Genomic DNA, 27,383 nt, shown 5'->3' with positions numbered 1-27,383 from the left:
GGCCTTGTTGCCAGCTGTGTGGAGGGCCTAACGATCTACTGGGGCACCATTTTCTTTCTTCGCTCTCCAGAGCACGTCTACCTGGGCTGCAGCTTTCCTGGTGTCACTAAAGTCCTCATCAGCGAGCAAGAGTCAGATCTCCTCAGGCAGCTGCTCCAGAAAAATCAGCTCGAAGAGCAGGCAAGGCCAATGTCCCCAGAAAAGGCAAGCATTTTAGTTATGAGGGCTGATGGGGCTTTGTTTCCCCCCCCCCCACCCAAACTGTCCATATGCAACAATTGGGCGGCACACTTGCGCCGTGAGAGCCCAAAGGTGTGGGTTTATAGCTCCTTGAGGCCATTGTATTTGCCTTGCTCCGGAGGCTGCCGACTCCTGGTCGAGCGAGCTCACCACGTAGAGGTAACCTATGTCGTCAGCGTTGATCTGTCGAAGGTGGAACTGGGTCTTGGCATGTTCGAAACACGTGGCTGTGACACCCAGAAATGTGGCAGCTTAGTCTGTCATCTTTGGGTCCGACTGCCATTTGGACCTGCCAGGGTCACCAATGTAGCGTGTGCAAAGTGTGGAAAGAATGAAACACAACCAAGAAGTCGAAGACTGATTTATTGCATTGGCAGCTCTGCTTATATTCTCTCCTTGCTGCCAACAACAGAAGTGATGTCACGGCAGTGCCAGCCTCAGATTGGGCAGCATTCCTGCCAGTGCTCTTTTTTTCCTGTCATGCAGGTGGTCACCTGGGATGAAGGTCATTGGCCCCCTTGGAGTCTGCACAGTCACAGCGTTCATCGGCCATCTTGTGTACCGGGTCATGTCCTGGTTAGTGGGCCGCAACAACACAAATTTAAAATTAAAATTAAAAAACTACAGATGCTAGAATTTGGAAATAACATAAAATACTGAAAATACTCAGCAGGTCTGGCTAAATGAGTGGGAAGAGAAACAAAGCAAACAAAGACATTTAAGCTGCAGGGCATGTAGTAAGAGGGATGTCTCTGACTGGACAAAACCAGTGTGATCGTGGAGATATGCTATGAATGAGGTTATCAGGCCAATGAGTGAACAGAAGCAGAGTGGGTTTTAAGATTAGAATTTATGTTCCATTGAAATCACATTTTGAGTAAAAAATTAAGCTTCTGATAAAACTAACCAAAAATAATTCAAATGATTTTTGATGCTTTGGAGATGCTATCATAATTAGAAACTTGTTAAGAGCTAGATAAGGGGAGGAGTCACGTGATGGAGTAGTAGCCGGACGGTGAACTCCAGCCCTCTCCAGAAAAGTCGGGAAAAACAAGAGAAAACACAAAGGCACAGAAATACAAATTAAAGAAAAGTGAGTATAAAAGGTGGAAAGAAGATGGAGACAAAAGGAGAAAAATCAAAATCAACGAAAAGAAGAGAGGAAGAGAAGACAACGGAGGAAAAAGGTGAAGGCCTTACCTGTCCGAAGAGGCCCGCTGTGGAGAGAGGGCCCCACTACCTCAGGTCGGTAGAAAGAGAACTACAACAATGGCTCACAGAGCCGAGTAAAAGTGCGCAACCGCGCATGCGCATGCAAAAAAACACACCGACGGGAGGGGGGACCAGCTGGGGAGTCGATCTCCACAGCCGGCAACGACAGCTGCAGAACACCTGCAGCAAGAAGAGACCACAGAAGACAATGGAAACAAGAAAGAAGAAGAGGAAAGGGCATCAAAGAAACAACAGATGGTCAACCCAGAGAAAGAAGAAGAGGAAGAATACAGTGAAATAGATAAAGGGAAAGGCAAGGTAAAGGATATACTTGCTCTTATTAAAGGATACATGGAGTCATTTAAAGAATGGCAAACACAGGAATTTAAGGATTTAAGAAAAAGAATAAACAACACAGAAGAGAAAATAAATAAAATGGATATGACCTTAACAGAAATGGGGAAAAAAATGGACAAGATGGAAGAACGGGCAATAGCAGCAGAAATGGAGGTAGAAGACTTAAAAAAGAAATTGGAGGAATCTAATAAAAAAACTAAAGAGACACAAGAATTACTAGCCCAAAAAATAGATATAATGGAAAATTATAACAGAAGAAATAACATAAAGATAGTGGGCCTTAAGGAAGATGAAGAAGGCAAGAATATGAGGGAGTTTATAAAAGAATGGATCCCTAAGGCCCTAGGATGTCCAGAACTACAGCAAGAAATGGAAATAGAAAGGGCACATAGAGCATTGGCCCCTAAACCACAACCACAACAAAAACCAAGATCTATTGTAGTAAAATTCCTAAGATATACTACAAGAGAAAAGGTACTGGAGAAGACAATGGAAAAAGTAAGAGAGGGCAACAAACCACTGGAGTATAAAGGGCAAAAAATCTTCATTTATCCAGATATAAGCTTTGAACTCCTAAAGAAGAGAAAAGAGTTCAATACAGCAAAAGCGATTTTATGGAAGAAAGGATATAAATTTACACTGAAGCATCCTGTGGTATTGAAAATATTTATTCCAGGACAACAAAACAGACTATTCTCGGATCCAGAAGAAGCACGAAAATTTGCAGAACAATTACAAAAATAGACTGAGGGATGAAGACGGGTAATGAGAGCAAAAATTATCACGATTGATATGTATGTGGGTAAAGACAAAAATAGACTGAGGGATGAAGAAGGGTAAGGAGGGTAAAAATGACCACGATTGATATGTATGCGGGTAAAGAGGTATAAGAGTGAATAGAGACAATGGGCATATGTGAAAGTATCTGTAATTAGAGGAAAACATAGAGAGTATAGACAAGAATTAATAAGAGAAGGTAATGGAATAGAGAGAATAAGGAGGGAATTAAAAGAGTGACCTTTGTGACATATAAAAAGCGAAATCTTTTCTGGGGGGGGCTGGGTGGGGGAAAAGAGCGGTCACTGCAAAATCAGTTGACGCTTGCGAGTGGATTCGCAAATCCAAATGGAGAGGGGAGATGTGGTTGTCCGACAAGGGATAAAGGGCAACTCAGGAGGGGAAGGGGAGATTGGGGATAAAGAAGATAGAAATAGGAGAATAAGGAAAATGTTGGATGTTGTAGGAATGTTGTCTGGTAAAGAGTTGAAAATAAGAAAACAGAAATGGAAAAGGAGGAAAGGTAATGATGGAAAAACGGAAAGAGAAGATAAACAAAATATAAAATGGCTACGCTGAACTATATGACTCTAAATATTAATGGAATACATAACCAAATTAAAAGGAAGAAACTACTAAATTTACTGAAAAAGGAAAAAATAGATATAGCATTTGTCCAAGAAACACACTTAACTGAATTGGAGCACAAGAAATTAAAGAGAGATTGGGTAGGACATGTAACAGCAGCATCGTATAATTCAAAAGCAAGAGGAGTGGCTATATTAATTAGCAAAAATGTGCCATTTAAAATAGAAGAGGAAATAATAGATCCAGCAGGGAGATATGTTATGATAAAATGTCAGATATATTCAGAGCTTTGGAATCTACTTAATATATATTCACCTAACGAAGAAGATCAAAAGTTTATGCAAGATATCTTTTTGAAGGTAGCTAATACGCAAGGGAACATACTAATAGGAGGGGATTTCAATCTGAATTTGGATCCAAATATGGATAAAACGGGGAAAAAAATTAACAGGAAGAACAAAGTAACCAAATTTATAATTAAATCAATGCAAGAAATGAAACTTGTGGACATATGGAGGAAACAAAACCCAAAAGAAAAGGAATACTCATACTACTCGACTAGACATAAAACATACTCAAGGATAGACCTATTCCTGTTATCAGCCCACATTCAAGGGAGAGTTAGGAAAACGGAATATAAAGCTAGACTATTATCGGACCACTCACCCCTGTTATTGGCAATAGAGCTAGAGGACATCCCTCCAAGAATGTATAGATGGAGATTAAACCCCATGCTACTTAAAAGACAGGATTTTAGAGAATTTATTGAAAAACAATTAAAAATGTACTTTGAAGTAAATACGGAATCAGTGGAAGATAAGTTTATACTATGGGACGCAATGAAAGCATTCATTAGAGGGCAAATAATAAGTTATGCAACCAAGATGAAGAAGGACTATAACCAGGAAACAGAGCAGTTGGAAAGGGAAATAATAAACATAGAAAAAAAATTAGCAATAAAGGAAGATACAACCAAAAGAAGAGAATTGGCGGTTAAAAAAATAAAATATGAAACATTACAAACATACAAGGTGGAGAAGAATATAATGAAGACAAAACAGAAATATTATGAACTAGGTGAAAAAACACACAAAATCTTAGCATGGCAGCTTAAGACAGAGCAAACTAAGAAAATGGTATTGGCAACAAGGAAAAAAGACAAACAAATTACATATAATCCAAAAGAAATTAAGGAAAACTTCAGAGAATTCTATGAACAATTATACCGAACCGAAAACGAAGGGAAAGAAGGGAAAATATATGAATTTTTGACTAAAATTGAACTACCAAAACTACAAATAGAGGAACAAAATAAATTAACAGAACCATTTGGAACAGTAGAAATACAAGAGATAATAAAAAATTTACCAAATAATAAGACACCAGGAGAGGATGGACTCCCAATAGAATTCTACAAAACATTTAAAGACCTAATAATACCGCCCCTCCTGGATGTAATCAACCAGATTGATGAGACACAAAACTTACCAGATTCATGTAAAACAGCAATAATTACAGTGATACTAAAACAAGGGAAAGATCCACTCTCACCAGCGTCATATAGACCAATATCTCTGCTAAACACAGATTATAAGATAATAGCTAAACTATTAGCGAACAGATTAGCAGAACAGGTACCGAAAATGGTAAATTTAGACCAAACTGGATTTATCAAAAAAAGACGCACAACAGACAATATTTGTAAATTTATTAACTTAATTCATGCAGTAGAAGGAAATAAAGCACCGGCAGTAGCAGTTGCTTTAGACGCAGAAAAGGCCTTTGACAGAGTAGAATGGAATTACTTGTTCAAAGTATTGCAAAAATTCAGTTTACCGGAGAAGTATATTAATTGGATTAAAGCATTATATAAGGGACCGTTAGCGAAAGTGACAGTAAATGGACATGTATCAAAGCAATTTAACTTAAGCAGGTCAACGCGGCAGGGATGCCCACTATCACCATTATTGTTTGCGCTAGCTATAGAACCACTAGCAGAATCGATAAGAAGAGATAATAATATAAAAGGAATAAAAATAAAAGACAGGGAATATAAAATCAGTCTGTTTGCGGATGATGTGATAGTGTACTTAACAGAACCAGAACTATCAATAAAAGAACTATATAAGAAATTGAAGGAATATGGAGAAGTGTCGGGATACAAGATAAACGTAAATAAAAGTGAAGCAATGCCTATGAATAACGCGGATTTCTCAAAATTTAAGGAGGAATCCCCATTCAGATGGCAAACGCAGGCAATAAGATACCTAGGTGTGCAAATAAACAAAAATCTAGGCCAATTATATAAACTCAATTACAATCCACTAATGAAAAAATTACAGGACGATTTAGAGCATTGGAAAGAGCTACCACTAACACTGATAGGAAGGATAAACTGTATTAAAATGAACATTTTTCCAAGGATACTATACTTATTTCAGGCATTGCCAATACAACTGACAGAAAAATTCTTCAAAGAGTTAAAGAAAATAATAAGGAGATTTTTATGGAGAGGGGGGAAACCGAGGATAGCACTAGATAAATTAACAGAATGGTATAAACAAGGAGGCTTACAATTGCCAAACTTCAAAAATTATTAGAGCCGCACAATTAAGGTACCTATCAGATTTTTATCAAACAAGGGAAAAACCAGACTGGACGAGACTAGAATTAGATAAAATAGGGGAAAAGATACCTGAACACATATTATATAAATGGGACGAAAAATTGGTACAACATAGAACTTCTCCAGTATTACACCATCTCCTCAATATATGGAAGAAGATTCATGTAGAAAGAAATAAAATAAATTACCAAATACCAAAACTAATATTGACGCAAAATAAGCTACTCCCTTTTACAATAGACAACCTTGCCTTTAGAAAATGGGAAAAAAAAGGGATTAAAAGAATAGAAAATTGTTTTTCAGGAAGTAGATTCTTATCCTTTGAACAAATGAGAGATAAGTACAATATAACTGGAGATACAGCGCTGGCATATTACCAACTGAGATCCTACTTGAAAGATAAATTAGGAAACAACTTGAGTTTACCAGAGGGAAGTAACCTTGAATATGTGATTACAGATACAAGGTTAATCAAAAGATTTATAAAAAATATGTATATTAAACTGCAAGAAAAGGAGAATGAGGAAACAAATGGTAAAACTAAACAAAAATGGGAACAAGATTTAAATATAAAGATAAAAAAGGAAACATGGGAGAAATTATGTTCTGGAACGATGAGAAATACAATAAATACGAGGCTGCGTATGATACAATATAATTGGTTACACAGACTATACATTACACCGCAAAAGTTAAATAAATGGGACCCAACAGTATCTGATAGATGTTTTCGATGTAAAAAAGAAAGGGGAACAACAATTCATGCAATCTGGACATGTGAGAGAGTAGAAAAATTTTGGGATGATCTCAATCAGATATTAAATAAAATAACAGAAAACAATATACCAAAGAATCCAGAGATCTTTCTCCTAAGTAACATAAAAAATAAAGAATTTGGAATTGACTTGGAAGATGCACAAAAAAGATTTGTCAAGATAGCCCTAGCCGTAGCAAAAAAATGTATTATGTCAACCTGGAAATTGGAAGATAATTTGAAAATACAACAATGGTATATAGAAATGAATAAATGTATTCCATTAGAAAAAATAACATATAGTTTAAGAAATAATATTGAAATATTCGAACAAGTATGGGAGCCTTACATTAAATACAATAGCGAAAACCTACCGGGAACAAACATTACCTAAGTTGATGGAAGGAGAAGAAAAGAAAAGAATGGACTCAGTAGAATTTCTGGTGTATTTCTGTTGAATGACAACATTGTCTAACTGAATCAATGCAACCTAGATTGTATACCTAAAATGGATGAGGGGGGGGGGGGGTGGGGGGGTGGCTTGGGAGGAGGGAGGGGGGAGGGAGAAAAAGTCACTGTAAATGCGTGGAAAAGAAAAAGTGTATATCATGGCTATTGTGATTTATGGTGTGAAAAATAAAAAATTTAAAAAAAAAAAAAGAGCTAGATAAGCAAGCACATGGCATAGCGTCTTGTGTGTTCATTCATCCAACATTAAAATTTAGTGCAACGCCGTTACAGAGCCAGTGATCAGGGTCTGAATCCTTGGGGAACGGGAGCTTGTGCATCTCACTGCATCTGCTTGGGTTTCCTGAGTGCTTCAGTTTCCTTTTCCCCTTTAATTACTTAATCACATAATTTCCTCAATTTGCAGTTTAAAAAAAAGGCTTTGCTAAATGGGTGTTAATTAAAGTCAGAAGGAACTATCAACTTATATTTCTCTGACAGTCTCAGGTTCATCTACTGAGAAAATACACTACTGAATGGTTAACAAGCTGCAGGTTTAAAGACAGTGGTAGCCCCAGCAATAACCTCTTGACAACCAACCCAGCAGCATTGTGGATTTGCCGAAAGTGCTCTAATAATGCAGTTTTGATTCCAATCTCCAGTACTCTCTGCAGAATTTGCATGTCTCCCATGGCTCCATAGATTTTCCCTGGGTGCTCTCGTTCTTCCCACATCCCCAATACATATTTGCAGGCTAATTGATAACTGCCAATTGTACCAATTATAGGTGGGTGGCAGATGAATTGTGGGGTGTTAATGGTCTAATGTAAATGAATGGGAAGGGAGAGAATAATATTGAGCACTGGACTACATAGACTAAATGGCCTTCACCCATGTTGTGAGAAAATATGAATTACCATGTCAAACATGAAATGACAATCACAATCTCTTATAAATAAAAGAACATTTGGATGGATGATTCCACATTTTGAGTTTAAAATCATCTGAGCAATACCTAATTAAATATCTTCTGGATAATCTCAATTCAAATAAACAAACCTTTCCAAAGGATCCTTGCCCCAGAACTTTAAGTATTTCAAACTGTGCAGGGTCAGCTTTTTCACAGCCTTCTTTAACAAGGCACGTAATTGGTATCTCTTGTTCATTTTCTTCATCTTGCTGGAAGGGAAGAAACACAAGCATTAGGCTGCAATGCAGATGAATAACAGGAAGTGAAGTCACAGACTTGTTTTTTTTTAAAAAGGCCATTCTGCAAATGACACAATGATCGACATCCAACTGCATTTTAACTGGACAAATGGGTAAGATGCAAGTACATTTCATCTTTTAGGATATACTTTCCATTCATCTCCCCCATAGGAAACACAGGAAAGCAAGCGCCAGTTGCAGAATCCCAATGCCTCCCACAAGTCCTAACTGAAGATGAAAATCCACCATCATAATTCCATCTGCATCCTCACAAGCTTGCAATTTATGGGAAATATCCCAGCCAGCCTGTCAATTTGGGAATCACAAAATTCCTAATCTCAAAGGATAAGAACAAATTAAATTATCCAGTCCAGCTTTGCGCTTTAGGTCTCTATAACTTGTCAGCATTACATTTCAATGCCTCATTGATATTCCTCCAAGTGACAGATGGGACAAGGTGAAAAGGCATCTTCTCTGGCTGCACATTCTTTAACAAGAAAAAAGATATTAAATTTTGAGCTAGTTTTGATACATAATCCATGCCTCTAAAGAATACTTCACTGCTTTAAATTTCTAATCTTCAGAAGATATTATTGAACATCTGAAATTTTTTTTTGAAAACTCAACATTTTGAGGGGTTTGATAGGAGAAATGCTGTCAGTAAATTTCATTTAGTGGAGTAATCCAGAACCTGGAGGTGATGTACAGACACAATGTAAAAACTTGAGCATTCAGAATTGGGGTGAAGACTTTTTACAAATTGATTTTTTGACTTTTAGGAAATTGGGGGTTATGATTTCCTAACTTAATGGACTGTATCAAATTCCTGAGACATCTGGTGGTCAGATCAAAATAGATTAGATCTTACTCTTTGCTGAAGCTCTTGGACCCCAAATGCAGAGTACATGTACATTGAGATGGTCAATCAACCTTGCAGGGGACAAAAGTGTAAATTGGTGGTTAAATTACATCATGATTTTTAAATATTTAAAACTATTTTTAAAAATTTATTTAACATTTTAAATTATTTAAGTAATTTAAAATAACTGAAGATCAAAAACACAAGTGCCTTCATAGCAAGATCTCAGAAATTGCTGTTAGAAATCTATTCTGTCTCATAGAAACATCTCTAAGCAGAATTCCAATTTATCTGGGTTTGAACATCTGGAAAAGAAAAACTGGGTGGGCAGTGCCATCTACCTTTTCTAGACAGCAATACAGTACATTGAGTCCCTTCATTCATGGCTACTTTGTGTCTTTATTCCTTCTTCATGACCATACACTTCTCTACCCTGAATTCCATGTGCCACTTCTTTGCTCATTCTCATAAATTGTTCAGGTCCCTATGCAAACTCCTTGCTTCTTCAACACCACCTGTTCCTGTACCTATATTTGCATCATCTGCAAACTTGGCCACAAAGCCATCAATTCCATCATCCAGATCATTAACATATTTAACATGAAAAGTAGCAGACCCCCACACTGACCACTGTGGAACAGCACCAGTCACTGGCAGCTGACAAGGCCACTTTTATTTCCAATTTTTGCTTTCTGCCATTCAGTCAATCTTCTATCCATGCTGGCTCCTTTCCTATATCATGAGCACTCATCTTGTTCAGCCATCTCATGTGTGGCACCTTTCTAAAGGCCTTCTGAAAAGCAAAGTAAACAAAATCCACTGGCTCTTCTTTGTCTATCCAGCTTGTTACTTCCTCACAGAATTCCAAGAGATTTGTCCAGCAAGATCTTCCTGATGGAAACCTTGCTGACTGGCATATTATTGCATGCTTCCAAATACACCAAAACCTCTTTAATAATAAGGCTCTTTTAAAGAGAAAAAAAAAGGTGAATGCAAAGACAGAGATTCTCCATCTTTATATCGCTGAACTTACCTCCATAAAAGGTCTGAAGGTAGATGAACTGCTGGAATACGTTCCAGCTTCCATCCACCTAGTGGGTACACTTAAAGGTGGAGTGTATTTGCTCCACCTCCTCCATAAAAGGAATGCCGCTCAAAGTGGCTGCAAAGGGGAGGGAGGGCTGATGACAATGTGATGATGTCGTCAGCTCACAACCCATGTGCAATTTTTTAAAGTGAAAACACACAATGCTGTAGAAACTCAGGAAGTCAACAGAGTAAAAGCACACAATGCTGGACCCATCTGTGAACTCAGCGCTTTCACTTCCCGGCACGCATGTCTGAAGTCACAGTGGTGGGCAGCACTACTGCACCATTTGCCCTGCCTCCCTTAGCTCTGGAAACTGGGTCCCAACTCTGGTCTCCATAAAGACAACATGGGATCTGCATTATAGGTCGTCACCATAAAAGGTAAAAATCGCCTTTTTATTTTAATTTGAACCAGCTTTAATGCTGGGTTTTGCCATAAAAAGGCCTGTAGACTCTAAAATTTACCAGCCAATGAAGTCAGGCTAACTGGCCTATAATTTCCTATCTTTTGCTTTGCTCCCTTCCTAAAGAGTGGAGCGACATTTGCAATTTACCATTCCAAACTCTAGTGATTCTTGGAAGTTTATGACTAATGTCTCCATGATCTCTTCAATTATCTTTTTAGAATGTAGGAAGGAACATGGTCCATCCAGTCATGGTGACTTATCCACCTTCAGACCTTTCAACTTTCCAAGCACATTCTCCTGACTACCCTCACTTTTGACTCCTGGTCTCTTGAATTTCTGGCTTATCACCGGTGTCTTCCACAGACTGACGTAAAATATCTGTTCAGTTCATCTGCTATTTCTTTGTTCCCCATTACCACTCCTCCAGCATCTTTTTTCAGCAGTACACAATGTCCACTCTTGCCTTTCTTTTAATCAATATTTGAGAACCAACTTTGTTTTTGAGTGCATGCTAATTTATAAATGTAAAACCAGTTCTTAGCCTGTATTTGTTCTGGATGTTGAGAGGGCCTAATCTGCTTGATATTAATAATTAGTAGCAGGTTTTCTATTAATTTGATTTTTCATGGAAAAAAAATTACACAAAACCAAACAAGGTTTGTGTGTATGTGTAGCTGTTGAGGGAAGTCAAAGGCATATAATAATCCAAAAATAAAAATAGCTATAAAGGGATCATCTTTTCTCCACTTATAGCTTTTTTCTTACTTGCCTTCAGTTTATTTAAAAAAAGGCTGCACTTTAAATTTTGTAATATTGTATGCCTTTTCTTTTGTTTTTATGCTGCCTTTGACATCTTGATTTGCTTTAATACACAATTTAATTCCATGAATATCTCATGAATAATAAAATTGATAGAAAACATTACTATGCTATTAACATCAAGCAGATTAGGTCTTCTCAACATTCAGAAAAAATACAGGCTTAAAATTGGTTTTACATTTACAAATTTGCATTCAAGAACACAAAGTTGGTTCTCAGATATATTTATCTCCTGAAAGTCTTCACACATTTCCTGACAACATCTATACTTCCTGATGCCCTACAGTTTTGATCAATACTAAACAAACATTTGTCACCGACTAAGCAAGCATCTCTTTGTCGAAGTCTTACACCAAACTCAAATTTTACAAGTTTGACTCACCAAGATCAGCTCTTTGGATATAATTCTCTGCTTCTAACATGAGTAAGTTTTACAAAGGTTCAGAAAACACTTTTCACCCAAGCTTTTGCATTAGGTGCACACATGCATCAGCTTCCGAAGAAATTCTGGTGTCCTAGCACCAAAATAGGAATGGACATTATTCATGCTGATGCTCTGAGCATCCTGACCCTACTACATTGTCAGAGACATTAACCTTGGAATGAAGATTTTCTCTGCCATCAATATGAGGTGGTTTTTTTAAATTGCAGGTAGTTCATCAAGTATTTTGAGAAATATTTTCTTTAAAAATGAACTGATCATTTCATTCACTGGCTGTTTTCTGGAATATTGAAGGAAAATTGACGTTGCATTTGCTTACAAAATAATACTGACTACTTCAAACATAGTGAAACTAGATGCAAAGCATCTTCGAAGTGGTTTCATAAAAGCCTAGTACTCCAGTAGTGCCTTTACTTTACACTTTTTTACTCTATTTCAAATCCCCTTCACCCTCAAAGTCACCCTTCTCTTTTACCCTAGCCCTAAATGATCTCTACATTCCTCCAGTACTAGATTCTCAAAGATCATTAGCCCTTTTCATACTAGCAAGTGATCCCAGGAATTAACTGCCGATCAGCCTTTAAAGTGTCTAGTGTGAAAGCAAGATCAGCTCAACGCTGGCGTCAGATGATGTCATCTCCCGCCGGGGATTGACGGCCTCGACCCCCAGTACAATCCCCGGGGTCTGCAGATGCCGGCAATGTAATTGTGCAAGTGTGAAGTAGGCAATCGCATTGTGGGATTGAAATGACCCAAGTTTTTGCGTGAGTGCAGGAAGGTGAAGGAAGATTAAACAAAAGTATAAATTTTGCCATGGGAAAGTTACAGCAGGGGTGAGAGAGAGGAAATAAATAGCAATAGCAGACAATTTTTAAAAGGTGTGGGGCAAATTGATAGCACTATAGCACACAGTGGGAAAAAGCAATGCCAGGCCTGACTTATCAGAATGCTGTGTGGCAGAGAAACCTCTCCATGAATGCTCCTGGCATGCAGCTATGCTCTGCTGCACAGAATTCTGGGAGGGCAGGTCCACCATCACCTTTTCCCCCAACAGTATTTCTAAGTTTTATGCGATAGTGCTACCAACTTTCCCACCCTGTTTAAAAATTGTCCACTATGGCTATTTATTGCTAGCACTTTCCCACGGTCCCTAATAAAGGTTTATATAGGTCAGCACTACACAAGAGGGGCTAAAGGGCTCATATTGCACTGTACATAAAGCTTAATTATAACTACGCATGATTAATTTTGTTCAAATACAAGATCATAATACATTGATCAAGATATAGGGTAGATCCACCATCACTCGGTGTCATGAAGGTAGAACAGTCCTAATCTCAGGGATGGCTCCTTGAAAGTGTGAAAGCATTCAGTGCCCTAGTTAGAAGAGGTCAAGTGTGAAAAGCCAAACTCCCATTCCTATTCCAGGACACTGAACAGCCGATTTAGTGGGATGCAAATATGAAAGGGCTATGATATTGATTGCTGATTCATGGATGTACCTTAAGCTAAGTCTTCACTTTAAAATCTCTCTCCATCACAATGCTCCAAGATGCTTAGTTTACCACTTTGGCCCAGGTCCTAATACATAATCTTCATAGTCTTTGTCAAAGTATCAAATTGTTTAATAAAGCAACCAACATTTTATTGCTATGAGTGCTTTAGAAATCCAAGGCATGTACAGACTCTGTGCTCGAACTTTTAAAATATTCAAGATGTATACACAATATTTTAAGTCAAATAACACTATTGACCGCAAAGATTTTTTTTTAAAAAAGCTGCATTCCTGAAAGGATTGTATCATCATGTTTAGAATGGATAGTTTATTTGCTTCCCCATATGGATGGGAAAAGCCAGAGTCCTGACACCCTTCCATTTAGCAAAGTATGCTTCTTGTTAATTTGAATGACATCTCAGAAGAATGGTTAGAGACTTGCAATTAAAATGTTAGTAACCTCATTTAAATGCAGCACTGAAATACATATATACAAGATCACTAACAAGTGATCCCACTGCCCTCAAAGTTTGTTGAGAATCTTCGTCCGCGAAGCCAAGCCAAAAAGAGAAGAAACAAGAATAAAAAGTACAAAGATACAATGTTAATATTTATTCAGTTGGCAATATCAGGCAATATTGCAGCTTAACTATGAGAGCACTCAAGATAATGAGGCTCAAAGTAAAAGTCTAATCATAGACCAAATGAGCATGGAGACATGACTTTGTCTTCTTGACAACATGAAATGTCTGTGAGCCTTGCCAAAACTAAGAATCTGATGTCCAAATTGGAAGGAAATATTAGAATCACAATTTTTAATCTGAAAGTCACCTGGCGGGGGGGCAAGGTTCTTTTGTATTAAATGAATTCACAGCACAGAGTAAAATTATGGAACTCGATATACATGGATGAGAGAGGTCTGGAGGGTTAGGGAATGGGTGCAGGTTAGTGGGACTAGTGGAATGATGTTTCAGCAAAGACTAGAAGGACCGAATAGCCTGTTTTCTGTACTGTAGTTTTATATGGTTCCAATTCAAAACTCTCATAATCACACCACACTGATTTCCAAACTTCTCTCGAACAATAATAAAATTCTAAACACTGATAAAGGTAAACATTTTATTTTTGCTTTGCAAAGCAAGACCAACCCAGTTACAGAGAGCTGCATCCCAGCAGCTATTTCCTCAAGTAGCTCACCACACCATGTGTGTGTAATAGTTGATTTTAGAGAACCAATTCTGAGGGTAAAATTTAGGGGTCCAACTATTATGTGCACACTACTTTTGACCATGATAATTACATACGCCGTTTGAGGCATCAGAAGCTTGGGCAGGCAGCCATTGATGGGTGGCAAGTCTACGTTCAGGGCATCAGGAGCTTGGATGGGTGAGGAATTTGTATGGGTAGGTGGCCAGGGTCAAGGTGAGACTCCATGGTCGAAGCGTTGAGAGTTCCAGTGGGCGGGGGGAGGGGGGAAATTTAGGGGAGACATCAAGAGTAAGGGTTTTTTAAAAAATATACATTATGCACATACACAGAGCTGGGTGCCAGGAATGCCTTGCTGGGGATGGTGGTGGAAGCTGAAACAATGGGGGCATTTAAGAGAGTCTTGGACAAACACATGGATGAAAGAAAAATAGAGGGTTATGGAGTAGGGAAGGTTTAGTACTTTTTTTTTTAATGGAGTAGGTCGAAGTGTACTGTTCTATAGTTTTACACCATTTTCATCCATAATTTTTCATGAAAATATGCAAACATACCTGCTGGGAATTTTATTTTAGGTTTAAGTTTGCACTTGAAGATTACTGAGACAAGTATTCTCCTGATGCTACTGGGCTGCATTAGAAAAAAATTCCTGAATATCCGAAAAATCCGCTTAACCAAGATAGGTCCAGTCCCAACTATTTTCAGATAATTGGAAGCATAATGTATACACAAATGAGCTTGTTACAAACATAGTCATACAAGTACTACATTAGATAAAATGATCATAATAGGCTTTTATTTAAATATATCAAGCATTTTCCTTTAAAAAAAACTTTTATTAGGTGCTTAACATTTGAGCATACATAATAAATGATGATTGCATAATAACTCAATTGTATACAAATAAATACAGACAAAAGGGAGAAAATAATGGGTAAACAATAAAATATGCATAATTACATTTAGTTCTTTGTAGATTAAAAAACTAAAAGCTAAAGAACTAAACAAATCTATTCCCACCCCCCACCTAATCAAGGCTACCTTTTTTAAATATAATTAGAGAGAAAAAAAAAAATCAATAATGATGTGGAATTTCTGGTGACTCCCAGAGAACAGACAAAGAATTCCTGGAACGTATATTACTGATCTTCCAACTATAAAAAAATTCTACGAACGGGGAGATAGATGGTGTTTTGATTGAGCTCTCTTTGAAGAATATCAAAAAGATTATTAAAATTTTAAAATTAAGAATTTTTCACTAAAAAATGGACAAGTACAAAGAAACCAAGCCAGCCAAGAACGAAAATTGAAGTTTATACTCTGCCAGGAACCAGTGGATAAGAACAAAATATTATCATGGAGAAAAGGGAAGACTTGAGGAACTGATTTGTTACCGTTAAAAATGTAATGAGAGACATGACTGAAATTAAAGAAATTGTTGAAGACTTAACTGAAAGAATGACCCAAGCAGAAGTAGACTCAGTAAAAACACAAGATAAGCTAAAAGCTTTGGAGAAAGATGTGAAACAATTGGAGTTGAACAGACAAGATCTGCTAGACAAGATCAACCACAGGGAGAATATTAGCAGACAAAATGATGTCTGATTTATTGGAATGGAAGGAGGAATCTAGGGAAGAGATACAGTCAACTTCTTTGAAACATGGATCCTACGAGTGCTGAGAGAAGACAAATTCAGAGAAAAATTACATATTGAAAGGGCTCAACAGACCATCAGATCCAATAAAGAGACCACGACCGGTCCTGGTAAGACTATTGAGTTACTGGGAACAGGAGACAATTCTGGGAGCAGCTCAATAATGGCCCACCTGAGATGGACCATGAAAAAGTGCCATTTTTCCAATATTTTAGTCCTACTTTGATTAAGCAAAGGAAGGAGTTTGATGTAAACTTGAAATATTTGATAATATACTCCTAACTCAGAAGGTCAAAGTAGCAGAAAATAATAGACGATTTTTCAAGGCTAAGATAAAGGTGGAAGACTTCCTGCAAGGTTTATGAAAATGCTTTGGTTGCCGGGGAGGAGTCATGTGATGGAGTAATGGCTGGTAGTAGGAGAATACCAGCCCTCTCCAGAAAAGAAGAAATAAAGTGAAAAGACAAAGTTCAAGAAACACAAAACATAACAAATAAAAGATAAAGTTGTAGAGAAAAAAAAGAAAATGGTACCCAAGAAGAAAAAAGTTAAAACAATGGGAAAAAAAGAAAAGACACCAAAAGAGAAAGGAGAGGGCCTTACCTGCATGAAGAAACAGGGAGCTGCCGTGGAGAAAAGATCCCGTTCCCCAAGGTAGGTGACGACCCCACAGAGTTGTGATGTCCCGACCGCCAGACTGCAAAAATGCCTCTCTGAACCAAACAAAAGCGTGCAACTGCGCATGCACGAGTGCGCTCACTAAGAGAAAAGAAAACACCGACTGGAGGGGGGCCCAGCTGAGGAGCGAGCAAACACAGTGCGACAAGCTGAGGGATACCCGACACCAGGGCTCTCAGCTGGAAGAGGAGGAAAGCGACAGGAAGGGAGTGATAGGAAAGAAGAACAGCAACAGGAGGCCCAACAGATAACTAGCCCAGAAGAAGAGGACCAACAGCAAGAAGTCAAGCAAGAAGAAGCCTAGCAAAGTGAGGCAAGCAACTCAACAAGAAAGTCAGGAGACACAGATACAAGGAAGAGATGTAGAAGACAAAAACAGGTGAAGACACAGAAGAAGAGGAAGAAGACCAAGCTCTGCACAGAGAAATTTAAGGTAAAATAGATATAAAGATAAAACAGTATATGGATTTTAAAAAATTCAAAAACAAATGAGAGCATTAAAAGAATGGTTGACATTAGAATTTAGTGAAATGAAATGTACAGAAGAAAAAGCGAGTAGAATAGAGCTGGTCATGACAGAAATAGGGAAAAGATTAGAAAATGTGGAAGAACGAGAAACTGTTGTAGAAATGGAAGTGAATGACTTGAAGAAAATTGAAAGAAAGTGACAAAAAAGTTAAAGTCACAGGAGTTGTTAGCTCAGAATATTTGATATAATGGAACACTATAGTAGGCAAAACAACAAAGATGGTGGGCCTAAAGGAAGATGAAGGCGGCACAAATATGAAAAAATTTATAAAAGAATGGATCCCAAAGGTCCTGGGAATGCCAGAAATACAGGAAGGAATAGAAATAGAAAGGGCACACAGAACACTAGCTCCGAAACCACAGACACATCAAAAACCAAGATCCGTTTTAGTACAATTTCTGAGATACACGACAAGAGAAAATATACTGGAGAGGGCAAGGAATAAAATTAGAGAAGATAAAAAACCATTGGAATACAAGGGTCAAAAAATATTTTTTTACCCAGACATAAGTTTTGAACTCTTAAGGAAGAGAAAGGAGTTTAATACAGCAAAATCGATCATATGGAAAAAAAGGTTATAAATTTATGTTAAGATATCCAGTTGTGCTTAAAATATTTATCCCAGGGAGCAAAACAGACTGTTCTCGGATCCAGAGGAAGCACGAGAATTTGCAGAACGCCTACAGGACAGAAGGAGAGATGAAGAGATGTAACAAGAATAAAGAACGATGACAAAATACATATCAAGAAGTAAAAATAATGTATAAGTAAGAACTAAAGAAGGGAAAGAAAAGGGAAGAAATAAAGGGGGATTAAAAAGAGGGTGAGTTTTGTAATATGTGAAGATAAAGTCTTTTCTGGAGGGGCTTGGGTGGGAGAGAATAACAGTCACTGCAAAATCACTTGACGCTTGCGAGCAGATTTGCAATCCAAATGAAAAGGGGACTTGTGGTTGCCCGGCAAGGGATAAGGGGCAATTCAGAGAGAGGTGGGGGGGAGAAACATTAGGGGTTAAGGGAATTTTAGATGTGGGAATGGTTGAAGTATTTTATGTTTTAAAAGTGTTGTCATACATTGAGTTCAAAAAGGGAAAACTGAGAGATGAAAATGAGGCAAAGGGGGATGGTGGTGGTGAGGAAGCGGAAATGAGGTGTAAACAGAATATGAGATGGCCATGTTGAATTATATGACTATAAATATTAATGGAATACATAATCAAATTAAACGAAAAAGGCTATTAAATTTCCTGAAACAAGAAAAAATAGACATAGCATTTGTGCAGGAAACGCATGTAACTGAAGTGGACATAATAAATTAAGGAGAGACTGGGTAGGGCAAGTAGCGGCAGCATCATATAATTCAAAAGCCAGAAATGTAGCTATATTAATAAATAAAAATGTACCAATCAAAATAGGAGGAAATAATAGATCCGGCAGGGAGGTATGTAATGATAAAGTGTCAGATATATTCAGATTTCTGGAATTTTTTTTTGAAGATTGTAGATACGCAGGGGAATATATTGATAGGAGGGGATTTTTAACCTTAATTTGGATCCAATGTTGGGTAAAACTGGACAAAAGTCTAGTACAAAAGAATAAAGTGGCCAAATTTATGGTTAAATCAATGCAGGAAATGAAACTTATGGATGTATGGAGGAGGTAGCACCCAAGGGAGAAGGAATATTCATATTACTCGAGTAGGCATAAAACATACTCAAGGATTGATATGTTTTTGTTGTTAGCCCATATTCAAGAGAGAGTTAGGAAAACTGATATGAAGCTAGTTTACTATCTGATCACTCACCCCTGTTATTAGTAATAGAACTGGAGGACATCCCACCAAGAACATATTAAACTCCATGCTACTTAAAAGACAGGAATTTAGAGAATTTATTGAACGCCAAATTAAAATGTACTTTGAAATAAATACGGAATTAGTGAAAGACAAATTTATATTATGGGATGCAATGAAAGCCTTCATTAGAGGACAGATAATAAGTTACATAACTAAGATGAAAAAGGTCTACAATCGGGAAATAGAACAGTTGGAAAGGGAGATAGTAAGTACAAAAAAAAACTAGCAACAAGGGAAGACATAACAAAAAGAAGAGAATTGGCGGACAAAAAAATGAAATACGAAACATTACAAACTTATAAGGTGGAGAAGAACATAATGAAAATAAAGCAAATGTATTATGAGCTAGGAGAAAAAACACAAAATATTAGCCTGGCAACTTAAAACAGAACAAGATAAAAGAACTGTATTGGCATCAAGGTAAAAGGACAAACAAATTACATATAATCCAATGGAGATTAATGAGAATTTTAAGGAATTTTATGAACAATTATACAAAACTGAGAATGAGGGGAAAGATGATAGTTTTTATCTAAAATTGAACTGCCGAAATTGCAAGAGGAGCAAAACAAACCGATAAAACCATTTGAAATAGAGGAAGAACAGGATATATTAAAAAAGCTGCCGAACAATAAAACGCCTGAAGAAGATAGACTCCCAATAGAATTCTATAAAACATTTAAAGAGTTATTAATTCCTCCTCTCCTGGAAGTAATGAACCAGATAGAAGAAACACAAAACTTGCCAGATTCATGTAAGACAGCAATAATTACAGTCATACCAAAGATGGGGAAGGATCCACTAACACCAGCATCATATAGACCAATATGTCTACTTAATTCAGATTATAAGATAATAGCAAAATTATTAGCAAACACTGGCCGACTGTGTACCAAAAATAGTAAAACAAGATCAAATTGGATTTATTAAGAAAAGACGAACAGCGGATAATATCTGTAAATTTATTAATTTAATTCATGCAGTTCAAGGAAATAAGATACCAACAGTGGCTATTGCTTTAGATGCAGAAAAAGCCTTTGAAAGGGTAGAATGGAATTATTTATTCAAGGTATTACAGAGGTTCAATCTACCAGAAAAATATATTAATTGGATTAAAGCATTATATAATGGACCATTGGCAAAGGTGACAGTAAATGGATATGTATCAAACCAATTTAAATTAAGTAGGTCAACTAGGCAGGAATGTCCACTATCTCCCTCACTGTTCGCTTTCGCAATAGGACCATTGGCAGAACTGATAAGAACAGAAAATAAAAGGGATAAAAATAAATGAGGAGTATAAAATCAATTTATTTGCAGATGACATCATAGTATACTTAACAGAACCAGAAATATCAATAAAACAATTACATAAGAAATTGAAGGAATATGGATAAATATCGGGGGACAAGATCAACACAAATAAAAGTGAAGCGATGCCAATGAGTAATGTGGATTATACAGAATTTAAAAAAGAATCACCATTTAAATGGCAAACACAAGCCATCTGATACCTAGGGATTAGGTTAGATAATAATTTAAGCCACTTGTACAATTTAAATGATCAGCCACTAATAAAGAAATTGCAGGAAGACTTAGAACATTGGAAAGAATTACCACTAACACTGATAGGGAGGGTAAATTGCATTAAAATGAATGTCTTACCAAGGTTACAATACCTGTTTCAATCGTTACCAATTCCCTTAACAGAGAAATTCTTCAATGAACTAAAGAAAATAATTAGGAAAATTTTATGGAAAGGGGGGAAAACCGAGGATAGCGTTAGATAAATTATCAGAAAGGTACAACCAAGGTGGTTTTCAGTTACCAAACTTTAAAAATTATTATAGAGCAGCACAATTAAGGTAGTTATCAGATTTTTTATCAGACAAGGGAAAAACCAGATCGGACTAAGATAGAGTTAGGTAAAATAGGGGAGAAGGTACCAAAGACCGGAACATATACTTTATAAGTGGGATGAAAAGCTGGTGCAATATAAAAGCTCACCAGTTCTGCATCATTTACTCAATATATGGAAGAAGATTCACTTACAAGGAAAAAAACAAATGACCAACTTCCAAAATTATTATTGACGCAAAATCCATTTTAGAATAGATAACCTTTCCTTTAGAGAATTGGAGAGAATAGGAATTAAAAGCATAGAAAATTATTTTTGGGAAATCATTTATTAACATTTAAGCAAATTATGGAATAACTCATGGAACAATGTTTGCATACCATCAACTGAAAGCCTATTTTAAGGATAAATTGGGAAACAGACAGATTACCAGAAGGAAGCAGCTTTGAATATGTGATTACAGAAACAATGATAATAAAAAGATTTATAACGAAGATGTACATCAAGCTGCGAGAAGGAAAATGATGAAATAAGCTATAAACCCAAACAAAAGTGGGAAAAATATTTAAACATAAAGATAAAAAATGAAACATGGGAAAAGTTATGTTTTGGAACTATGAAGAATATAATAAACACAAGGTTACACATAAACACATGATACAGTTCAATTTGTTTCACAGATTATATATCATACCCCAAAAGTTGTTTAAAAAATGGGATCCAACATTATCAGATAGATGTTTTCGCTGTAAGGAAATGGGAACAACAGTACATGCAATTTGGGCATGTGAGAAAATGAAAAAGTTTTGGGAAGATCTAAATAAGGTATTAAATAAAATCACAAAAAGCAACATACCAAAAAATCCAGAGATCTTTCTTCTAAGTAATATAAGAAGTAAAGAATTAGGCCTCAGACTTGATGAAGTGTAAAAAAGATTTATTATGATAGCCTTTGGTGTAGCAAAAAAATGTATAATGTCAACTTGGAAATCAGAAGAGTACCTGAGAATTCAGCAATGGTACATGGAAATGAATAAATGTATTCCATTGGAAAAAATAACATATAATTTAAAAAATAAAGTCACATTATTTGAACAAATTTGGGAATTGTACATGGAACATAACAGAGAGGGCCTACCGCAGACCTTCACCCCCTAAAATGATAGAATGAGAAGAAGATGAAATGAACTGACCCAGTGTGTAACAGTAGATGACACAATCTTCTTGTTTATTTTCATTGTGTGATTACATTGTTTAATGGTTTTATTGTATTGTATTGTACAGAGCCGTTGTCATACCCACGCTCCTGTTCGGCTCCGAATCATGGGTCCTCTACCAGCATCACCTAAAGCTCCTAGAACACTTCCATCAGCGCTGTCTCCGCTCCATCCTCAACATTCATTGGAATGACTTCATCACCAACATCGAAGTACTCGAGCTGGCAGAGTCCGCAAGCATCGAATCCATGCTGCTGAAGACCCAACTGCGCTGAGTGGGTCACGTCTCCAGAATGGAGGACCATCGCCTTCCCAAGATCGTGTTATATGGCGAGCTCTCCACTGGCCACCGAGACAGAGGTGCACCAAAAAAGAGGTACAAGGATTGCTTAAAGAAATCTCTTGGTGCCTGCCACATTGACCACCGCCAGTGGGCTGATATCGCCTCCAACCGTGCATCTTGGCGCCTCACAGTTTGGCGGGCAGCAACCTCCTTTGAAGAAGACCGCAGAGCACACCTCACTGACAAAAGACAAAGGAGGAAAAACCCAACACCCAACCCCAACCAACCAATTTTCCCTTGCAACCGCTGCAACCGTGCCTGCCTGTCCCACATTGGACTTGTCAGTCACCAACGAGCCTGCAGCAGACGTGGACATACTCCTCCATAAGTCTTCGTCTGCGAAGCCAAGCCAAAGAAGAATGGGTTTGAAGGGGGGAGGGAAGGTAGGGGGGAAAAAGGGGAAGAAAATGCCACTGTATATTTAAGAGGGAAATGTTTGTATGTATTTTGATTGATATGGTTCACAGTGTGAAGTATTCTTTTAAAAAGTTTTAAAAATGCTAAGTTGCCAAAGAGGAAGATTGAAGAATGTCTACAATGGGACTAAGTAAAAGTTGCACTTTTTTAAAAAAAAAGCCTTATATTAATTAGGAAAAGTTCTAGCAAGGTGGAGACTCCAGTCTAAGGGGGAGAATGGCACCTAGAGGTGTATCTATAAAAGATGATGCTAACAAAAGTTAGATGCCCTACCTCATGTTCAAGCAGGCTTTCTTGGAATTAGTTGCCTGAAGATAACCACATGCTGCTGGTGGATGAGGATCGTGGCCCATGCTGACATTCTAAGCAAGAAAGCGTGATATCCATAGGACAGGTCACCAGATCCCGCTCACAGCAGCAGGACCATGCCATTCCATTAGACCAGCGGCAAGGTCAATCAAATCAGTTGTCCAACCACCAGTCAGCCAGGAGACAACAGGATGAAAATAGCATCCATTGGGGTTTCTACCATCAACTATGAGGCACAGAAGCTCACCACTGCCGACCTCCCTGTGCATTTCAGGGAAACGCATAGGGCCAGCTGTCACTAATGGTTGCGGGGGCTGGCCACCAAGACAGCCTTTAATTTGTCTGAGATAGACATTCCAGCTGTCCTTTCTTGGTGGATACAGGAGCTGAGATCAGCGTCCTTCCCCCTTTGAGACATGGTACATGCAAGAGAAACCCAGGCCATCATTGAAAGCCACAAGCTGCAGTGCTATCCAGACATTTGGCATGTGTAAGATCCCACTTCAGTTCAGCGATACCAAGTTCACATGGACGTTCACACTGGCCGCAGTCGCACAATAACTACTGGGAGCTTATTTTCTCAGAGCACATGGCCTGCTGGTTGATCTAGAGGGACAAAGGCTTATTCATACCAACACTTTCCAGACCTTCTCCCGAGGTGTGGCCAAGCTGCCAGCCCCACATTAAGGCTCCGTTACTCTTTCAGAGAACGAATTCACCAGGTTGTTGGTGGGATAATTATGCTGCAATTCACATCGGCGATGCCAAAACATTGGGTGCAGCATCACATACCGCAGAAAGGCCAGGATGGAGGACATTGGTGTTGTACAACAGTCCAATAGCCCCTGGTCTTGCCCGCTCCACATGGTACCCAAGACCACAGGCAATGGAGACCCTGTGGTAATTTCCGCAGGTTGAACAAAGTTACCGCACCTGATTGCTAACCGGCACCGCGTTTATAGGACTTTATGTCCAACCTGCAGGGATACACATCTTTTCCAAGGTGGACCTGGTCCGAGGGGGGGGGGGGCGGGATCTTCCGGACACCTTTTACCGTTTTTGAATTCAGAAGGATGCCTTTTGGGCTCAAGAATGTCGCGTAGACTTTCCAAAGTTTAATGGATAGACAGGGATGTGATCTCAATTTTACATTCATGTACCTAGCTAGCTGTAGTCGTCAGAACATCTGTCCCACCTGTGCAAGTTTTTCACTTGTTTGAATGAGTTTGGGCTGACCATCAACCCGGCTAAGTGTCAATTCAGGTTAGTGCCCATCGACCTTCTGGGCCATAGAATCGACAAACACAGAGCAAAGCCACTACCAGCAAAGGACAAGGTGATCTGGGCATTCGCCAAGTCCAGCACAGTTAAAGACCACACCGGTTTCTACCATCAGCCACTCGCATCATGTAGCCCCTCTTCATCCTGATATCAGGCAAGGCAAAGGATGTCGCTCAGGTCAAAGAATTGTCAGCAGCATTTAAGAATGCCAAGGAAGCACTGGTTAATGTTGCATTGCTGGTCCACTCAAGAACAGATGTCCCCAAACTCCTGTGTGACATATCTACAGGTCGTCCTCACCCAATTGTTCCGATGGCCAGGAAGTGGCAGGTATTTGACAAGGTACATGGGTTGGCACATCCATCGATCAGAATGACTGTCCAGATGCTAGCCATCAGATTTGTGTGGCATGACCTTCAAAATCACATCAGCAAATGGGTGAAGACATGCACTTGTTGCCATACATCCAAAGTCCAGCAACATATGAAAGTCACACTACAATACTTTGAGTCGACGTATCGGAAGTTTGACCACATACATGTGGAAATTGTAGGCCCCCTGCTGGTGTCACGAGGTTCTTGTTTTTTTCTCACTATAGTGGAATCAGGCCATGCAGAGGCCAGAGGCGATTCCACTGGCAGACATGACTACCAACATCTGTGCCATGGTGCTCATTTCTGCCTGAATAGCACATTTCGGTCTGCCAGCACACATCATATCTGATAGGGGTGCCCAATTCACGTCAAGCCTGTGGTCAGCAATGGCTTCCCTGCTTGGAACCAAGTTGCACCACATAACTATGCACCACCTGCAATCCAACAGACCAGTAGAAAGGTTTCAGAGGCATTTGAAATCGGCCCTTATGTCACATCTGCAGGGACCTAACAGGGCTAACGAATTGCCATGGATACTCTTGGGCATGTGAATGGCACCTAAGGATGATATAGGTGCCTCATTGGCAGAGCTGGTCAATGGCGTGCCCCTGATGGTCCCAGGAGAATGTATCAGACTCACAAGGATGGGAGGAGGCACCCGCATCTGTCTCAACAAGCTCCACGAGAAGCACAATTCTTTAGTGCCCATACCGACATCTCAACAGTCAGGCCAGGTCCTATATATCCCAGAACTTGCAGGACTGCAAGTACATTTTCATACAGAAAGAAGTTCACTGAGCACCATTCCAGCATCCGTATGAGGGTCCTTTCAAGGTACTAAGTCGCAATGGTTTGACTTGCATTTTGGACATCGGAGGTAAAGAGGAAGCTTTTGTAATTGACTACCTCAAACCTGCCACCTGGATCTGGATAGACCAGTTGTATTCAGGCGCCTTGGCAGAGAAGAAGTCACCCAAACAAAAAGAAAATACAGAGTTTGGGGGTCTGCAGTGGGATTGCTGGATGCAGATGTGCTTTGGAGGATGTGGGAAATTGACCTGCATCCAGCACAGGCTTTTAATCTGTGCCTGATGATGTTACTTTATGTCCATGTGATAGAAACAGAGATATATACAAGCCCAACATGCAAGCCTGGAGGTGTCAGTCTTGCACTAGTCTCCACAGCGTGGACATCGACTTCCCCATCTATACATCAACTTGACAACATGTACATGTAGCAATGATACGGCAGTAGTCATGGGGGACTTTAACTTCCATATAGATTGGGAAAATCAAGTTGGTCGTGGGAGTCTGGAAGAGGACTTCACAGAATGAATCCGTGATAGCTTTCTTGAGCAGCATGTTAAGGAACCCACAAGAGAAAATGTTCTCCTGGATCTCGTGTTGTGCAATGAGATAAGTAGAATAAATGATGTAATAGTCAGAGACCATCTGGGAAATAGCGATCATAGTATGATTGAATTTATCATTCAGATGGAAGGGGAAATAGTTAGATCTAAAACTAATATATTATGCTTAAACAGGCGTGACTACCATAGGATGAGGGAGCAATTGGGCAGAGTGGACTGGGAGCACAGGCTAATTGATGAAACAGTTGAGGAACAGTGGAAGATTTTCAAATGTAATGTTCAACAAAAATATATTGCGGTCAGGAAAAAGGGCAGCAAGGGAGGGAAAAATCAACCGTGGTTAACAAAGGAAATAAAGGATAGAATAAAATTGAAGGCACAGGTGTACACAGCTGCAAAAAGCAGTGGGAAATTGGAAGATTGGGATAACTAAGAGACAACAAGGGGTTACAAAGCGGGTAATAAGAAATGGGAAAAAGGATTATGAAAGTAAATTGGCACAAAATATAAAAACAGAAAGCAAAAAATTTTATAAATATATAAAACGGAAGAGGGTGGCCAGAGTTAACATAGGACCCTTGGAGGATGAGAAAGGAAAACTGGTAGCAAAAAATGAGGAAATGGCCAAGGCACTGAACAAATATTTTGTGTCAGTCTTCTCGGTGGAAGACACGTCCAGCGTGCCCAAGTGCGGAGTTAAGGATGCGAATGTTGGGGAAGGCCTTGATAAAATAGTTGTTTCAAAGGAAGTAGTGATGGAGAAACTAATGGGACTAAAGCCAGACAAATCACCTGGTCCTGATGATATGCATCCAAGGGTTCTGAAGGAAATGGCAGAAGTTATAGTTGATGCATTGGTGGTCATATACCAATATTCCTTGGATTCTGGGCAGGTCCCGGCAGACTGGAAGACAGCAAATGTCACACCACTTTTTAAGAAGGGATGTAGGCAGAAGACTGAAAATTATCGG

General features: G+C 38.6%; 1 protein-coding gene across 7 annotated transcripts in view; it reads right to left on the bottom strand.

The window, feature by feature from the left end:
• Positions 1–27,383, bottom strand: part of LOC138738816 (ribosomal protein S6 kinase alpha-3) — a 106,085-nt gene that overhangs the window by 55,483 nt on the left and 23,219 nt on the right. For 6 of the 7 annotated variants that reach the window (XM_069889804.1, XM_069889805.1, XM_069889806.1 and 3 more), the window contains one exon: positions 8,061–8,180. In XM_069889804.1, coding sequence (XP_069745905.1) covers positions 8,061–8,180 — 120 coding nt within the window. Of the gene's footprint in view, positions 1–8,060; positions 8,181–27,204; positions 27,317–27,383 lie in introns of all 7 variants that reach the window. The other variant, XM_069889810.1, reaches the window with a different exon arrangement.

This window comes from Narcine bancroftii, chromosome 7 (genome assembly GCF_036971445.1).
Source record: "Narcine bancroftii isolate sNarBan1 chromosome 7, sNarBan1.hap1, whole genome shotgun sequence".
Lineage (NCBI taxonomy): Eukaryota > Metazoa > Chordata > Chondrichthyes > Torpediniformes > Narcinidae > Narcine > Narcine bancroftii.
This window is presented reverse-complemented; position numbering and strand designations above follow the sequence as displayed.